This window comes from Ovis canadensis, chromosome 26, assembly GCF_042477335.2.
Source record: "Ovis canadensis isolate MfBH-ARS-UI-01 breed Bighorn chromosome 26, ARS-UI_OviCan_v2, whole genome shotgun sequence".
NCBI lineage: Eukaryota > Metazoa > Chordata > Mammalia > Artiodactyla > Bovidae > Ovis > Ovis canadensis.
This window is the reverse complement of record NC_091270.1, coordinates 50,569,389-50,587,941: the sequence shown is the minus strand read 5'-3', so window position 1 is coordinate 50,587,941 and position 18,553 is coordinate 50,569,389. Positions and strand designations below refer to the sequence as shown.

The 18,553-nt window shown below is 39.5% G+C and overlaps 1 protein-coding gene across 1 annotated transcript in view; it reads right to left on the bottom strand.

Annotated features, from left to right (window-relative positions):
• Window positions 1-447: 447 nt before the first annotated feature.
• ADAM18 (ADAM metallopeptidase domain 18) overlaps window positions 448-18,553 on the bottom strand; it is a 120,221-nt gene continuing 102,115 nt past the window's right edge. The window contains exons 18-20 of the mRNA XM_069572949.1: window positions 17,188-17,302; window positions 8,761-8,917; window positions 448-490 (exon numbers count right to left, since the gene is read on the bottom strand). Coding sequence (XP_069429050.1) covers window positions 448-490; window positions 8,761-8,917; window positions 17,188-17,302 — 315 coding nt within the window. The remainder of the gene's footprint in view (window positions 491-8,760; window positions 8,918-17,187; window positions 17,303-18,553) is intronic.

The following is an 18,553-nucleotide window of genomic DNA, read 5'->3' as shown; positions in this document are numbered from 1 at the left end:
ACCAGTCCATCCTAAAGGAAGTCAGTCCTGAATATTCATTGGAAGGACCAATGCTGACTCTGAAAACTCCAATACTTTGGCCACCTGATGCGAAGAACTGACACCTTGGAAAACACCTTGATGCTGAGAAAGATTGAAGGCAGGAGGACAAGGGGACGACAGAGGATGAGATGGCTGGATAGCATCACCAACGTGATGGACCTGAGTTTGAGTAAACTCCAGGAGTTGGTGATGGACAGGGAGGCCTGGCATGCTGTAGTCCATGGGGTCACAAAGAGTTGGACACAACTGAGCAAATGAACTGAACTGAAGGAAGACTTCCTCCTGCCCAAGTGCACTTTATTTTCAAAAATTTGACATTTTAAGTGTATTTAGGGATAGCATAAGGGTTACAAAACACTTTCTCCTCTTCATGTAAGCGTTTTGTTGGCGAAATGCTTAGCTATATTAGTTGTTCATGTCATAGCGTTCTGGTACAATGGCTGAATGACTAGGGAAAGAAAAAGAAAATACAAATTTACAATCTGTTTAGTAGTAGACAGCTTCATACTTTAACTATATCTACTGTCAGATTTTTTTTTTTAAGTCTCAGATCAAAATAGGCACTCAAAGGAACAGAGAGAGTGAAAAATAAAGAATCAGTGGGTTCCAGATGTACAAGTTATACTTAGAAAATGCAGAGGAGCCAGAGATAACATCACTTGTATCATAGAAAAAGCAAGAGAATTCCAGAAAAACATCTACTTCTGCTTCAGTGACTACCCTAAACCCTTTGACTGTGGATCACAACAAACTGTAGAAATTCTTAAACTGATGGAAATACCAGGCCACTTTACATGCCTCCTGAGAAACCTATGCAGGTCAAGAAGCAACAATTAGAAACAGACATGGAACAACAGACTGATTCAAAATTGGGAAAAGAGTACGTCTAAGCTGTATGTTGTCACCCTGCTTCTTTAACTTATATGCAGAGTACATCATGTGAAATGCTGGGCTGGATGAAGCACAAGATGGAATCAAGATTTCCGGGAGAAATATCAATAACCTCAGATATGCAGATAGCACCACCCTTATGGCAGGAAGCGAAGAACTAAAGAGCCTCTTGATTAGGGTGAAAGAAGAAAGTGTAAAAGCTGACTTAAAACTCAACATTCAAAAAACTAAGATTATGGCAGCCGTCCTCATTACTTCTTGGAAAATAGGTGGGAAAAACATGAAAAAAGTGGCAGATTTTATTTTCTTTGGCTCCAAAATCACTGCAGACAGAGACTGCAGCCACAAAATTATAAAAACCTTTCTCCTTGGAAGGAAAGCTATGAGAAACCTAGACAGCATATTAAAAAGCAGAGACATTACTTTGCTGACAGAGGTCATATAATCAAAACTATGTTTTTTCTGGTTGTCATGTACAGATGTGAGAGTTGGACCATAAAGAAGGCTGTTTTGTGCAGTCGCTCAGTCGTGTCCACCTCTTTGTGACACCGTGGACTGCAGCACATCAGGCTTCCCTGTCCTTCACCATCTCCTGGAGCTTGCTCAAACTCATGTCCATTGAGCCAGTGATGCCATCCAACCATCTCATCCTCTGTCATCCCCTTCTCCTCCTGCCTTCAATCTTTCCCAGCATCAGGGTCTTTTCTAATGAATCAACTCTTCACATCAGGTGGCCAAAGTATTGGAGCTTCAGCTTCAGCATTAGTCTAAAGAGGGCTGAGCACTGAAGAATTGATGCTTTCGAAATGTGGTTCTGTAGAAGACTCTTGAGAGTCCCTTGGACTACAAGGAGATCAAACCAATTAATCCTAAAGGAAATTAACCCTGAATATTCACTGGAAGGACTGATGCTGAGGCTGAAGCTCCAATGCTTTGGCCACCTGATGGGAAGAGTGGACCATTGGAGAGGACACTGATGCTGGAAAGATTTAGGGCAGGAAGATAAGAGAGTAACAGAGGATGAGATGGTTGGATGGCATCATCAGCTCAGTGGACATGAGCTTGAACAAACTCTGGGAGATGGTGAAGGACAGGGAAACCTGGCATACAGTCCATGAGGTCACAAACAGTAAGAAACAACTTAGTGACTGAACAACAACAATTGTATGTATTTATATATGAATACATCAGAGAAGGAAATGGTAACCCACTCCAGTGTTCTTGCCTGGAGAATCCCAGGGACGGGGGAGCCTGGTGGGCTGCCATCTCTGGGGTCGCACAGAGTCGGACACGACTGAAGCGACTTAGCAGCAGCGGCAGCAGCATATATGAATACATCAGAGAAGGAAATGGCAACCCACTCCAGTGTTCTTGCCTGGAGAATCCCAGGGATGGCGGAGCCTAGTGGGCTGCCATCTATGGGGTCGCACAAAGTCGGACATGACTGAAGTGACTTAGCAGCAGCAGCATATATGAATACATATTTATATGTATAAATATATAGCTTTAGATTTATTACTTTACTGTTAATTTATCATTTAAGTATGAGGCAAAATAATTACAGCTATGAAATGATTGAAAATAATGAAAATTTGTTTATTTAGTTTTGTATACTTTTGGTTCTTTGAAAAATCCATGGTTTAGAAAGACTAAAGTGAAAGGCTAAATAGAATATTTCCAGTCACTACAGAGAAAAGAATATGCCTGCCAATACAGGAGATGTGGGTTCAATCCCTGGGTCAGGAAGATCCCCTGGAGAAGGAAATGGCTACCCGTTTCATTATTATTGCCTGAGAAATCCTATGGACAAAAGTGCCTGGTGGGCCACAGTCCATGGGGTTGCAAAAGAGTCAGACATGACATAGCTTATTTAATCTGTGGCATGTGGAAAAGATAACATATCTTTCTTTTAGGCAAACTTATTTACAAATGTGGATAAAGAGAATCACATTCTACTATTTGAAACTTGGAAAAACATATATTGCAGAAAAAAAAAAACTTTACCCTATACATAAGAAGATGCACTTAATATTAATAAGAAAATAAGAAATATCTAATTTCCTTCATTCAATATTAGACCTACATATATATGGTCAAGATTTTCAATGAAGGTGCAAAGACATTTCGATGAATATAGTTCTTTCAACAAATGACACTGGACTATTTGGCATACATTTGCAAAAATACAAACTTTATCACATAAGTCATACTTTAAAATTTTACTTCAAATTTTGAACAAAAATTGCCTCAAAATGAATCATATGTCTAAATGTACATTGCAAAGCTATAAATCTTCAAGATGAAAGCATAGAAGAAAATCTGAGTGACCTTGGGTTTGGTGGTGAGTTTTTAAATATAACAGCAAAAGCATAATCCAAGAAGGAAAACAATGCTAAAATTTAAAAATGTTTCCTCAGCAAAAAGTACTGTGATTTGAATGAAAATATGACACATATCTGAAGAAAGAAAAAACTCAATTTTTATCTGATAAAAGAAAAGGGCAACAGAGAATGAGATGGTTAGATGGCATCACTGACTCAATGGAAATGAATTTCAGCAAACTCCAGGAGTTAGTGGGGAACAGAGGAAACCAGGCTTTGCTACATTTTGCTGTAGCAAAGTTTGCTACAGTTTGCTACAGTTGGTTTGCTACAGTTCATAGGGTTGCAAAAATTCAGACCACCCAGCTACAACAAATATGTGATAAAGGACTTATCTGCAGGATATCTAAGGACAATTGTGTGTATACATGTGTTGTATACACATATCAGATTCATATATCTGTCTGTTGTGAGGTTTTAGAAGCAATGAAACCCAAATAGCAAGGTGCAAACCTAGCATCTAGGTCTGTAATATTGTTTTCCAATAAAAGAAACCAACAATCCTTGTAGAAAAGGCTGCTTCTAGGGCTGTGACAGGAACGGCGGTGGTAAGGAGATACCCCTCATCCAAAGTAAGGAGCAGCACTGTGAAGAGATAACCCACAACCAAGGTAAGAGAAACGCAAGTAAGATGGTAGGTGTTGCAAGAGGGCATGAGAGGGCAGACACACTGAAACCATACTCAGAGAAAACTAGTCAATCTATTCACACTAGGAACACAGCCTTGTCTAACTCAATGAAACCAAGCCATGCCTGCGAGGCAATCCATGAAGGGCGGGTCATGGTGGAGAGGTCTGATAGAACGTGGTCCACTGGAGAAGGGAATGGCAAACCACTTCAGTATTCTTGCCTTGAGAACCCAATGAACAGTATGAAAAGGCAAAATGATAGGATACGAAAAGAGGAACTCCCCAGGTCATTAGGTGCCCAATATGCTACTGGAGAACAGTGGAGAAATAACTCCAGAAAAAATGAAGGGATGAAGCCAAAGTAAAAACAATACCCAATTGTGGATGTGACTGGTGATAGAAGCAAGATCCAATGCTGTAAAGAGCAATATTGAATAGGAACCTGGAATGTCAGGTCCATGAATCAAGGCAAATTGGAAGTGGTCAAACAAGAGATGGCAAGGGTGAACATCGACATTCTAGGAATCAGCAAACTAAAATGGACAGGAATGGGTGAATTTAACTCAGATGACCATTATATCTACTACTGTGGGCAGAAATCCCTCAGAAGAAATGGAGTAGCCATCATGGTCAACAGAAGAGTCCAATATGCAGTACTTGGATGCAATCTCAAAAACGACAGAATGATCTCTGCTCATTTCTAAGGCAAACCATTCAACATCACAGTAATCCAAGCCTATGCCCCAACCAGTAACGCTGAAGAAGCTGAAGTTGAATGGTTCTATGAAGACCTATAAGACCTTTTAGAACTAACACCCAAAAAAGATGCCCTTTTCATTATAGGGACTGGAATGCAAAAGTAGGAAGTCAAGAAACACCTGGAGTAACAGCCAAATTTGGCCTTGGAATGTGGAATGAAGCAGTGCAAAGACTAATAGAGTTTTGCCAAGAAAATGCACTGGTCATAGCAAACACCCTCTTCCAACAACACAAGAGAAGACTCTACACATGGACATCACCAGATGGTCAACACTGAAATCAGATTGATTATATTCTATGCAGCCAAAGATGGAGAAGCTCTATACAGTCAACAAAAACAAGACCAGGAGCTGACTGTGGCTCAGACCATGAACTCCTTATTACCAAATTCAGATTCAAATTGAAGAAAGTAGGGAAAATCGCTAGACCATTCAGGTATGACCTAAATCAAATCCCTTATGATTATACAGTGGAAGTGAGAAATAGATTTAAGGGCCTAGATCTGATACATAGAGTGCCTGATGAACTATGGAATGAGGTTCGTGACATTGTACAGGAGACAGGATCAAGACCATCCCCATGGAAAAGAAATGCAAAAAAGCAAAATGGCTGTCTGGGGAGGCCTTACAAATAGCTGTGAAAAGAAGAGAGGCGAAAAGCAAAGGAGTAAAGGAAAGATAGAAGCATCTGAATGCAGAGTTCCAAAGAATACCAAGAAGAGATAAGAAAGCCTTCTTCAGCGACCAATGCAAAGAAATAGAGGAAAACAACAGAATGGGAAAGACTAGAGATCTCTTCAAGAAAATCAGAGATACCAAGGGAACACTTTATGCAAAGATAGGCTTGATAAAGGACAGAAGGTATGGACCTAACAGAAGCAGAAGATATTAAGAAGAGGTGGCAAGAATACATGGAAGAACTGTACAAAAAAGATCTTCACGACCCAGATAATCATGATGATGTGATCACTAATGTAGAGACAGACATCTTGGAATGTGAAGTCAAGTGGGCCTTAGAAAGCATCCCTATGAACAAAGCTAGTGGAGGTGATGGAATTCCAGTTGAGCTATTTCAAATCCTGAAAGATGATGCTGTGAAAGTGCTGCACTCAATATGCCAGCAAATTTGGAAAACTCAGCAGTGGCCACAGGACTGGAAAAGGTCAGTTTTCATTCCAATCCCAAAGAAAGGCAATGCCAAAGAATGCTCAAACTACCACACAATTGCACTCATCTCGCACTCTAGTAAAGCAATGCTCAAAATTCTCCAAGCCAGGCTTCAGCAATACGTGAACCGTGAACTTCCTGATGTTCAAGCTGGTTTTAGAACAGGCAGAGGAACCAGAGATCAAATTGCCAACATTCGCTGGATCATGGAAAAAGCAAGAGAGTTCCAGAAAAACATCTATTTCTGCTTTATTGACTATGCCAAAGTCTTTGACTGTGTGGATCACAATAAACTGTGGAAAATTCTTCAAGAGATGGCAATACCAGACCACCTAACCTGCCTCTTGAGAAATCTGTATGCAGGTCAGGAAGCAACAGTTAGAACTGGACCTGAAACAACAGACTGGTTCCAAATATGAAAAGGAGTACATCAAGGCTGTATATTGTCACCCTGCTTATTTAACTTATATACAGAGGACATCATGAGAAATGCCAGACTGGAAGAAACACAAGCTGGAATCAAGACTGCCAGGAGAAATATCAATCACCTCAGATATGCAGATGACACCACCCTTATGGCAGAAAGTGAAGAGGAGCTAAAAAGCTTCTTGATGAAAGTGAAAGAGGAGAGTGAAAAAGTTGGCTTAAAGCTCAACCTTCAGAAAACGAAGATCATGGCATCTGGTCCCATCACTTCATGGGAAACAGATGGGGAAACAGTGGACACAGTGTCAGACTTTATTTTTTGGGCTCCAAAATCACTGCAGATGGTGACTGCAGCCATGAAATTAGAAGATGCTTACTCCTTGGAATAAAAGTTATGACCAACCTAGATAGTATACTCAAAAGCAGAGACATTACTTTGCCGACTAAGGTCCATCTGTTCAAGGCTATGGGTTTTCCTGTGGTCATGTATGGATGTGAGAGTCGGACTGTGAAGAAGGCTGAGTGCCAAAGAATTGATGCTTTTGAACTGTGGTGTTGGAGAAGACTCTTGAGAGTCCCTTGGACTGCAAGGAGATCCAACCAGTCATTCTGAAGGAGATCAACCCTGGGATTTCTTTGGAAGGAATGATGCTAAAGCTGAAACTCCAGTACTTTGGCCACCTCATGAGAAGAGTTGACTCATTGGAAAAGACTCTGATGCTGGGAGGGATTGGGGGCAGGAGGAGAAGGGGACAACAGAGGATGAGATGGCTGGATGGCATCACTGACTCGATGGATGTGAGTCTGTATGAACTCCGGGAGATGGTGATGGACAGGGAGGCCTGGAGTGCTCTGATTCATGGGGTCGCAAAGAGTTGGACACAACTGAGCGACTGAACTGAACTGAGGGCTGTGACAAAGAATATACAAGATAATTCTGAAACACCTTTTATAGAGCCTGAAAGTGAAGAACTACTCAAAAAACAAAAACATATGGGGTACATTTAGCTGCTTTTTTAAATAGATTTAAGTATAAAAAGAGAGAGAAATAATCTAACAGGTGTTTTCATGTTGTCAGGAAATACCTGACAAACACTACTTCCTCCAAGTTATCAAGATTGATATTAAGTTATCAGTTCATAGCATTTGTCTTTGATGTGATTTGATGAGAATGATGCTCCAGCTCTGTGAACTTATTACCTTACCCCAGAGCCCTAGCCTAATGCATGTTGGAAATAAATACACGGCTATAAGATAAAACAAATTTTTGTACAAAATTATGTATTGAAAAGCTCCAGTATATACTTATAGAATAAACAAAGATGGAAAGCTTAATGGTGCACATCCCAGGTGTGGTGGGAGACTTTGTAAAGGAACAGTCATTAAGGCTGGGACAGCATGAATTTTTAGATATAGAGCTGTATTCAGCATGTACATTATTCAGGTTCCCTCAACAACATTACCTGTCAGGGCTTTCTTTGAATTCTCTTCTTTTCTTTTCCTCTGTAAAGTCTCATGATGGCCAATTAAGTCACTTTCTTTTTCAGTGAATATGATCCAACATTTCCCTAAATGATATACATGTGATGTGTGTATAACTGAATATGTCTTCATAAAATGGGCTTCCCTGGTGGCTCAGATGGTAAAGAATCTGCCTGCAATGCGGGGGATCTGGGTACAATCCCTAGGTCAGGAAGAGCCCCTGGAGGAGGGCATGACAACCCACTCCAATATTCTTGTCTGGAGAATCCTATGGACAGAGGGGCCTGGCAGACTACAGCCCACAGGGTCACAAAGAGTCAGACAGGACTGAGCGACTAAGCACAACACACAATAATAGTTTTCAAAGAAAATGTCACTTTGAGGCTAAAATCCTCATTCATGCTGTCACATATTGGGATTGATATAAAGGGTTCTTGCCTTCAATGAGTTAAAGAGTTAGGTCATCAGAAAGGAGGACGCACAAAAGTAAGAAAATCATGCACAAGTTTGTAAGAAACAGTATCTAATTTCAGAGGAATTCTGCAGAGATTTTTTAACAACATTTGAGACTACTAAACAGATAGAAATATTTTTTGAGGTTCAAGGATTTTTTAATGACATTTTTGACATAAATTCTAAATCGGATAAAAAGGATTTCTCTGAAGGAAACAAACAGTGCTACTTAATTTAGATCCACTTAGGAACTTAAAATGATATACCAAATATAGTTTTCTCATATTAAGTCCTTATTACACTGTGGAATATTCATCAGGAAAACAGTTCTAGAGCAGTCAAAATTTTGATTTGTCTTAATATACTAATAATGAACTATTGGGAAAACAGAATGGATAAAAGGACATTTGTTTAGATTTTAAAATAGCACACATTTCAATAAACATAACAAATATATAATTGTGAATTTATGACACTGGTTAATGACCAGCACAATTTAAGATACTAAATTATTTGTAAAATCTTACTTACCCCTCATATTCTACACTCTCTTTGTTGCATGATTTTCTCATTTCATTTCGCTTCATTATCATAATGGTGCAAGTTATGAAAAAGGGCAGAAAAATGTAGAAACTTAAAATAAGCCAGTTTTGATGTGTATTGTAGCCTTTTTTAGTAAACATTGTATCTGGAAGTGAAACACAGAAATAAGTGGATATTCACTGAATGTTTGAATAAATTTCTATTTATCTCACTTTAATCATATGCATCCTGGAGGAGGGAATGGCAACTCACTGCAGTATTCTTGCCTGGAAAATTCCATGGGCAGAGGAACCTGGCTGGCTTAAGTCCATGGGGTCGCAAAGAGTTGGACAGCAGTCATATGCATACATGTAAAATCATATACATAATTGAAAGTTTAAGACCTTGCAAACTGTCATATATGAGGAAATAAAAGGGCATTTAAGCTCATACCCAAAACTACAATTGCATAGTTTTCATAGGCTTACTCAATTCAGTCAGTTCAGTCTTTCAGTCATGTCTGACTCTTTGCAACCCCATGGACTGCAGCATGCCAGGCCTTGCTGTCCATCACCAACTCCTGGAGCTTGCTCAAACTCATATCCATCGAGTCAGTGATGCCATTCAACCATCTCGTCCTCTGTCGTCCCCTTCTCCTCCCGCCTTCTATCTTTCCCAGCATCAGGTTTTTTCCCAATGAGTCAGTTCTTCGCATCAGGTGATCAAAGTATTGGAGGCTTATTAGTCATCTTTTATGCATATTTTTAAAGTATTATGATACTGTATATACAGTTTGAAGTCTGTTTACTACATTCATCTTATTTATTTATTTTAAAGGTGACATATTAGTGGAGCTTAAGTTAAAAATTTAGCAATATGCTGTGAAAATCCCCCATCCACTACCTTGCCAAGTCACATAGTTTTGCTCCTCAAAGGAAACCATTTTTAAATGACTATGTTTCTCCATCCAGTATTTATATTTTATACATGTGAGTAAAATCCATTTCTATACCCATACTTGTGTCTGTGTCGACCTGTCTGTAAAGTGTGTGTTGTGTGTATTTTTTCTCTCTTGTTGACAGCCAACAATATAGTATGTCCTTTGCTGTCTTAAAAAATTCAAATATTACACAATTCCCAAAAGGAGACATGCAGAAGGCAATGGCACCCCACTCCAGTACTCTTGCCTGGAGAATCCCATGGATAGAAGATCCTGGTAGGCTGCAGTCCATGGGGTCACTGAGGATCAGACACGACTGAGTGACTTCACTTTCACTTTTCACTTTCATGCAATGGAGAAGGAAATGGCAACCCACTCCAATGTTCTTGCCTGGAGAATCCCAGGGACGGGGGAGCCTAGTGGGCTGCCGTCTCTGGGGTCGCACAGAGTCGGACATGACTGAAGCGACTTGGCAGCCGCAGCAGCAAAAGTACACAATAAATAAATATATTGGCAAAGAATTAGAAAAATAATCCAGATCTCAAAACATATTCTGCTAGAGTCTCGAAAGCACACACGAGGACATTTTCTAATCATAATTCTGTTCTCCAGTTAAAATAAATAAATTTATATTAAAACAAAACAAAAAAAGATATTGCTTCCCTCCATTACTGTTTAGTTAGTAGATTTTTTGCAGAAATGTAACAATACTAACAGACATGCATTCACTTCATCATTTTATAGCTCAAAGAATTTTCTAAATTGAACACATCTATGTAACCAGCACCAGATCCAGGAAAAGTAACTTTACCAGCATCTCACTGCCTCCAATCTACTTTCTTTCAGCCACCATCCATGGAAAATCACTAATCCATGGATCATTTTTGACAGATTATAACAGAGAAGGAAATGGCAACCTCCAGTGTTCTTGGCTGGAGAATCCCAGGGACAGGGGAGCCTGGTGGACTGCCGTCTATGGGGTTGCACAGAGTTGGACACCACTAAAGGGGCTTAGCAGCAGCAGGAGCAGCAATCTTTATATAGAGTTATGTTGTATGTATTTATATCCTATCTGATTTTTTGGCTCAATATTACCTTATTTGGGGATTTGGCCAAATTATTGTTTATAATTGTAAAATATTCATTCTCATCACTGCATACAATATCTTTATATAGAGATAACAGCTATAAATACATTGCTTCTTATGAGCATTTGGATAACTTGCAGTTATGAGTGTTATGAATAGTGCTGCTATGAATATTATACTACATGTCTCTTAGTCAATGTATGTGTGCCTATCTCACAGGTATATGCCTTTGGGAATGTTATGCTTACTTATAGTGTGTGCCTAAACCAAACATTTGTAACTTTTCCAGTGATTTTCCTAAGTGGTTGTAGGAATTACATTCAGATTAGCAATGGATGAGAGTCTTGGTATAACTGATATTTTCCTTCTTTTATTATATAGTTATTCTTGCAAAGAACTGACTCATTTGAAACGACCCTGATGTTGGGAAAGATTGAAGGCAGGAGGAGAAGCGGACGACAGAGGATGAGATGGTTGGATGGCATCACCGACTGAATGTACGTGAGTTTGAGTAAACTTCAGGAGTTGGTGATGGACAGGGAGGCCTGGCGTGCTGCAGTCCATGGGGTAGCAAAGAGTCAGACACGACTCAGCAACTGAACTGAACTGAACTGAACTGATTCTTCGTATATGATGAAATGTGAACACTATAACTGTAGAATGGATAAGATATAGCAAATGATGCATATACTTAAAAGATTATTTTTTGTTTTGATAGTTATGGATTTTCTTCAGTTAATGTAAAATTCTTATCAGTATTGGTAAGGAAAATAAGTTTAATGTCTGAGATTTGACAATAAAATAGTGTGACTCTTGTCTTTGATGTCATTTCAATTTTATGATTTTTAACAGATTTACTCTTATTTTAGATGCATAATACATGAATCTATTTGAGATGTACATTATATGTTGTAAATATATATATGTTTATATCTATAAAACCACCACATCAGTCAAAAGACAGTTGACTCCTGAACATTGCAGGGTTGGGGGATCCACTCCAAGCAGTCTGAACACTCATGTTTAACTTGAGCATTGGTCCTCCATATCTGCGGTCTCTCTGTAGCGCAGGCTCCACCATATCTGCAGCTGCTCTCCCATGGATTTAGTCTGCTTCTGGTGCTCTAGTACTGTGGTATTTATTGAAATACAATCTGTGTACAAGTGGAGGCACGTGTTCAATTGCCAAGTTGTGTCTGAGTCTTTGCAACCTCATGGACTGCAGCATGCCAGACATCCTTGTTAATGCACAGAGCAGTTCAAATCCATGTCGTCCAAGGCTCAGCTGGAGTGAATACATCCATCACCCTCAAGTTTCTTCTAGCCCATATAATGCTGCTCTGCTGCCACTCCCAACAAAAGCAACCACTGATCTGATCAGCATTCTCTATCAATTAGTTTAGGTGTTCTACAATTTAATATAAATAAAGTCATACAGTCTCTATTCATTTTAATCTTGTGTTTTTTTTCACACAGCATAAATGTTAACATCCATCCACATTTGTCTTTTTAACAGTAGCTCATTCCTTTTTATTGTTCAATAGTATTCTGTGTTTTGAATATACCACACTTTGTTGATCCATCACCTGTTGATTTGTCTTTGGGTTGTTTTCATATCTATTACATGTACAGCTGTTATGAATGTTTATGTACAAAGTTTTGTAGGGGTGAAGGCATTCTATTCTCTTGGGCAAACAGTAAAGTGACTGCATTACATGCTGGGTGAAAGAAGCTAAAGGGCTTCCCTGGAGGCTCAGTGATAAAGAATTCACCTGCCAGTGCAGGAGACACGGGTTCCAGCCCTGATCCAGGAAATCCCATATCCCAAGGAACAACTTAGCCCATGTGCTCTAGAGCCGGGGAGCCACAGAGCTACTGAAGCCCTCATGCCCAGAGCTTGTGCTCTGCAGCGAGAAGTCACTGCAGTGAGAAGCCCTCACACCACACCTACTGAGGAGCCCCTGCTCACTCCGACTAGAAACATGCAGCAACGAAGACCCAGCACAGCCAAAGATAAATACTAAATAGATGAGATTCTTTTAAGAAGCTGAAACTGTACAGTTTTCAACAATAGTCTATGAGACACTATCCTCCCATTTTGGCAAAACTTCATGTTTAAATAAATTTTAAAAGAATGTAACAGTAACTAATTGTGATTTTAGTGTGCATTTCTTTGATGAACAATGATATTGGGCATCTTTACATGTGCTTATCTATTGCCTATATATTTTCTTTGATAAAGTATCCATATTTTGTCCATCTTTATCAGACTGTTTGTTTTCCATTATTAATTGTCAAAGATTATATTGTGAATATAAAATTTGTATATATTCAGAATATAATTTATTAGTTATATACCTAACTCTACTGCTGCTAAGTCGCTTCAGTCGTGTCCGACTCTGTGTGACCCCATAGACGGCTGCCCACCAGGCTCCCCCATCCCTGGGATTCTCCAGGCAAGAACACTGGAGTGGGTTGCCATTTCCTTCTCCAATGCATAAAAGTGAAAAGTGAAAGTGAAGTCGCTCAGTCGTGTCCGACCCTCAGAGACCCCATGGACTGCAGCCTTTCAGGCTCCTCCATCCATGGGATTCTCCAGGCAAGAGTACTGGAGTGGGGTGCCATTGCCTTCTCCATATACCTAACTCTAGTTATATACAAAACTCTTCAAGTGAGTTTTGAAGGGCAAAATCTTTTCATTGTGATGATGTCCACATTTTCACCTTTCCTCCTTAGATTGTGCTTTTGGTATCACATGTTAAAAAAATAATCCTTATTTAATCCAAAGGCACTTAGGTTTTCTCATATATTCTCTTCTGGAAGTTTTATAAGTTTAGGCTTCATATTTTGGTCTGCGATCCACTCTGAGTGAATTTTTACACATGATTTCAAAACATGTACAGAATTCTTTTTTTTCTGCATGTGAGTATATAATTGTTCCAGCGTTTTTTGTTGAAAAAGCTATCCATTATTCACTGATTTGCTTCGCACTTTATGGAAAATTAGTTTTCCATGCATCTGTGGCTCTACTTCCAGTGATTTATTATGTTCCATTGATCGACATGTCTATGTTAACATCAGTGTTACACTGCATTGATTATTGTAACTTTATAGAAAGTTCTGGAATTGGGTGATGTATTTTCTCCAACATCACTCTGTTTCAAAGTTATTTTAACAACACTAGTCCTTTTGAAATTCTATATAGTTTATAATCAGCTTGTCAATTTCTGCAAATGAACCTGATGGATGACTTGCAATGGGATTTTCCTGAGTGTATAGATAAATCTGGGGAGAACTGACCTTGTAACAAGTGTTTTCCAAACTCTGAACATAACTGTCTCTTCAGTTACTTACATTTTCTTTAATTTATCTCAGCAATGGTTTGTAGTTTTCAGTGTACAAATCACATACTTTTCCACTGAATTTATTTCTAAGTATTTTATTTTTTATTCCATCATGAATAAAACTGCTTCCTTAATGTTATTGTTGGATTGTCTCTTTTTAGTTTGTAGATATACAATTGCTTTTTGTATATTGATCTCATTTTCTGCCACCTTACTCTTTAGGTTTTGGTGACTCATTAGGATTTTCTGCATATAGGATCATATTACCTGTACAGAAACACTGATTTTCTTTTTACTTTTTAATCTGTATGCTTTGGGGGGAAGGATATACTGACTAGACCCTCTGATATAATAAGTGGAAGTAATCTGCAGCAGGCTTCCCTGGTAGCTCAGTGCAAAGAATCTGCCTGCCAACGCAGGAGACACAGGTTCTATTCCTGGGTGGGGAAGATCCCCTGAAGAAGGAAATGGCAACCCATTCCAGTATTCTTGCCCAGGAAATCTCATGGGCAGAGAAGTTTGGTGGGCCACAGTCCATGGGGTCACAAATAGTCAGACACGACTTAGCAACTGAATGATAAAACAACAACCTACAGCCACAGGTGAATGTATAGCCAGCCAGCCTTTCCTTTCTGCTGCTTTCCTTCCTGGCCACACACTGCAGTTTGTGGACAGAGTCAGGTCCTGCCTTCCATCACTGGCCGGTGTCACCATGTCCACCTGTGAATAGCCCCTGCAGTCACGCACTTGTATGTTCCCAGCCTGACTCTTGTCTCTGGCTTCCACTGCATGTCCTGGTGAGCGTCCAGCCACAGAAGAGCATATCAACACCCATGGCATCTGCAGCTGTTTGTCAGATCCCGATCAGGTTCTGCCTCTCTGACTGGCCCACACCACCGTGCCTACTTGTAACCAGCCCCTGCCTTCAGCTCTGAACCTGCACACCCCCAGCAAGACCTGACCTGCAAGAAAGTGCACACACCCAGGGGAGGAAGAGAACGGCTACAGGAGAGCATAATCTAGCTGTTTGTTGGATTCAGATCACAATTGGACTTCTGACAGTGGTGGGCATCACTCTGCCTACCTGGAGCTAGCCTGTCCGGTTGTGTACCAGCATGCCCCAGAACTCGATTTCCGCATCCCACCACTGAATTCCCTTGCAGTATGCATTTGCAGAAGAAGAGTGTGAAGCACTAGGAAAGCGTACTGACATTCACGGCCAGTGGAGCAGCCAGTGAGCCTATAGTTGGCTCCAGCCATTGCCACCTACCCCAGCCCTGATCACTACAAACACATCTTCAGCTGACATCTGCCACCACCTGGACACCTGCACTTGGGCCCCACAGCCAAGTGTATGCATACCGCTGTCTCCAGTCACTACTGATGCCTGAGCTTGTCCTTAGCTATACTTTTAGACTTTAGGACTGTGAGCCATTTTGAGTTAATATTTGAAAGCTGTGAGGTCTGTGACTAGGATAATTCTTTTGCTTATGGGTGTCCAGCTGTTCCAGTGAAATGACACAAATACAAGAAAAATTTTACAAATGGATTTGTATGAAACAATTTGGGCCTTGTAGTCCAATAAGAACAAAATGTTCTTCTCCAATTAAAAATAAATAAATTAATTAAAAAGCCAACAAAAGTGTTGATATAGGCAGAAACCAACACAATATTGTAAAGCAATTATCCTCCAATAAAAATAAATAAGCTAATTTTTTTTACAAAGAAAACACTCATCAAATACAACTAGAATCTAGGATTTATTTTATTTATTTATTTTTGTTTAATTGCTGTGACTAGGACTTTCAGTTCTGTGTTGCATAAAAGTATGGCATAGGCATCCTTGTCTTATTCCTGATCTTAGAGGAAAAGCTTTCAGCTTTTAACTATTGCATATGATGTTAGTTTGGGGTTTGCCATATGTGGACTCCACCTTGTTGAGGTATAGTCACTCTATACCCACACTGTTGACAGTTTTATTTTTTTTAAGATTTATTTATCTGTTTTATTTTTTGCTGTGGTGGGTCTTCATTGCTGAGTGCAGGCTTTCCCTAGTTTGTAATGAGTAGTGGCTCCTCTTGGTTGCAGTGTGCAAGTTTCTCACTGAGTTGGCTTCTTTTGTTGTGGAACTCAGGCTCTAGGGCATACCGACTCAATAACTGCAGTGAGTGGACTTAGTTGTCCTGTGGCATGTAGAATCCTCCCCGACCAGGGATCGAGCCCATGTCCTCTGCATTGGCAGGTGGATTCTTAAGCACTAGACCACAAACGAAGCCCTATTGAGAGTTTTTATCATAAATAGATGTTGAATCCATGAGCAACTTTGCCTTCATTCATGGAAACGAGAGAAAGTATAAACTTGTACTTCATCACTCAAAATGTGATTTACTATTATTTCCTAGTAAAAATATGTATACTTATATTTTGTCATACTTTTTTAATCTAAATTTCATTCAAAATAAACACCTTATCCTACACGTGCTTTTTAATAACCTGCAAAGTTTTCAATAACATGGAATGCAAATAATTTGCATGATGTTCATCCATCCATATTTATTTTTCATTCACGCTATGATGTTTATTAGGGTTTCACAGGTAGCATTAGTGGTAAAGAACCTGCCTGCCAATGCAGGAGATATAAGAGACTTGGGTTCAATCCCTGGGTTGGGAAGATCCCCTGGAGAAGGAACTGGCAATCCACTCCACTATTTTTGCTTGGAGAATCCCATGAACAGTGGAGCCTGCTGGGCCACAGTCGATAGAGTCACAAAGAGACAGACATGACTGAGGCAACTGAGCATGCATGATGTTTAGTGAATCTTGAGTATTATATTTTATTTTAGTAACTGAGTTGATTAAAACTGGGTGCCTCTGTGGAAAGCACATTGCAAATATTATTTAACATTAATTTAATGAAAGCCACTATTCAAAGTAACTCTTTTAGTCACTTGGGAGATCATGAAAGATTTTAGTTAGTAGTGTATTTCTTTATTTCATAAAGCACCCTATTTTGATGCTTCATTATTAAAACATCCTAGAATTTAAAACTTTAATTTCTACTCACAAGATTTATGATCGTTTCCATCATCAATACTTCCTCCTGGTGAACCAATTTGTAATTCACAATCTGGAGGTGTATAGTCAGGAATGCAATGACAATTGCCTAAATTATTACATATCTGAAACAGAAAAATATGTAATTACTATGAATCATGATAGTCTCTGTATGTCATATATACTTACATTCAAAAGAATAAAATCTCTGATCTTCTAAGTTTGTTGTTGTTCAGTTGCTAAGCTGTTTCCAACTCTTTGCCACCCATGAACTGTAGCACAACAGACTTCTCTGTCCTTCATTATCTCCCTGAGTTTGCTCAAACTGAGGCCCATTGAATTAGTGATGTCATCCAACCATCTCATCCTGTTGCTCCCTTCTCCTCTTGCCCTCAATTTATCCCAGCATCAGGGTCTTTTCCGATGAGTCTGCTCTCTCCATCAGGTGGCTAAAGTATTGGAACTTCAGCTTCAGCATCAGTCTTTCCAATGAATGTTCATGGTTTGATCTCCTTGCTGTCCAAGGGACTCTCAAAAGTCTTCTCCAGCACCACAGTTCAAAGGCATCAATTCTTTGGGATTCAGCCTTCTTTATGGTCAACTCTCACATCTATACATGACTACTGGAAAAACCAGAGCTTTGACTACATGGACTTTTGTAGGCAAAGTGATGTCTCTGATTTTTAATATGCTATCTAGATTTGTCATATTCTTTCCCAAGAAGCAAGCATCTTTTAATTTTGTGGTTGCAGTCACTATTCTCAGTGATTGTCCAAGAAAATGAAATCTGCCACTGTTTCTGCCTTTTTCCCACTGATTTGCCATGAAGTGATGGGACCAGATGCCATGATCTTAATTTTTTGAATGCTGAGTTTTAAGCCAGCTTTTTCACTCTCCTCTTTCATCCTTATCAAGAGTCTCTTCAGTTCCTCTTCACTTTCTGCCATTAGAGTGCTATCATTTGCACACCTGAGGTTGTTGATAGTTCTCCCAGCAATCCTGATTCCAGCTTGTGAGTCATCCAGTCTGTCATTTTGCAGGATATGCTCTGCATATAAGTTAAGTAAGCAGGATGGCAATATACATTTTTGACATACTCCTTTCTCAATTTGGAACCAGTCTGTTGCTTCATGTTCAGTTCTGACTGGCCTTTCTTGATCTGCATACAGGTTCTCAGGAGGCAGATAAGGTATTCCACAGTTTGTTGTGATTCACACAGAAAAAGTGTTTAAGATAGTCAGTGAAGCAAAAGTAGATTTTTTTTTTCTGGAATTTTCTTGCTTTTTCTATGATCCAATGGATGTTGGCAATTTTACCTCTGGTTCCTCTGCCTTTTCTAAATACAACTCGTACATCTGGAAGTTCTTGGTTCATGT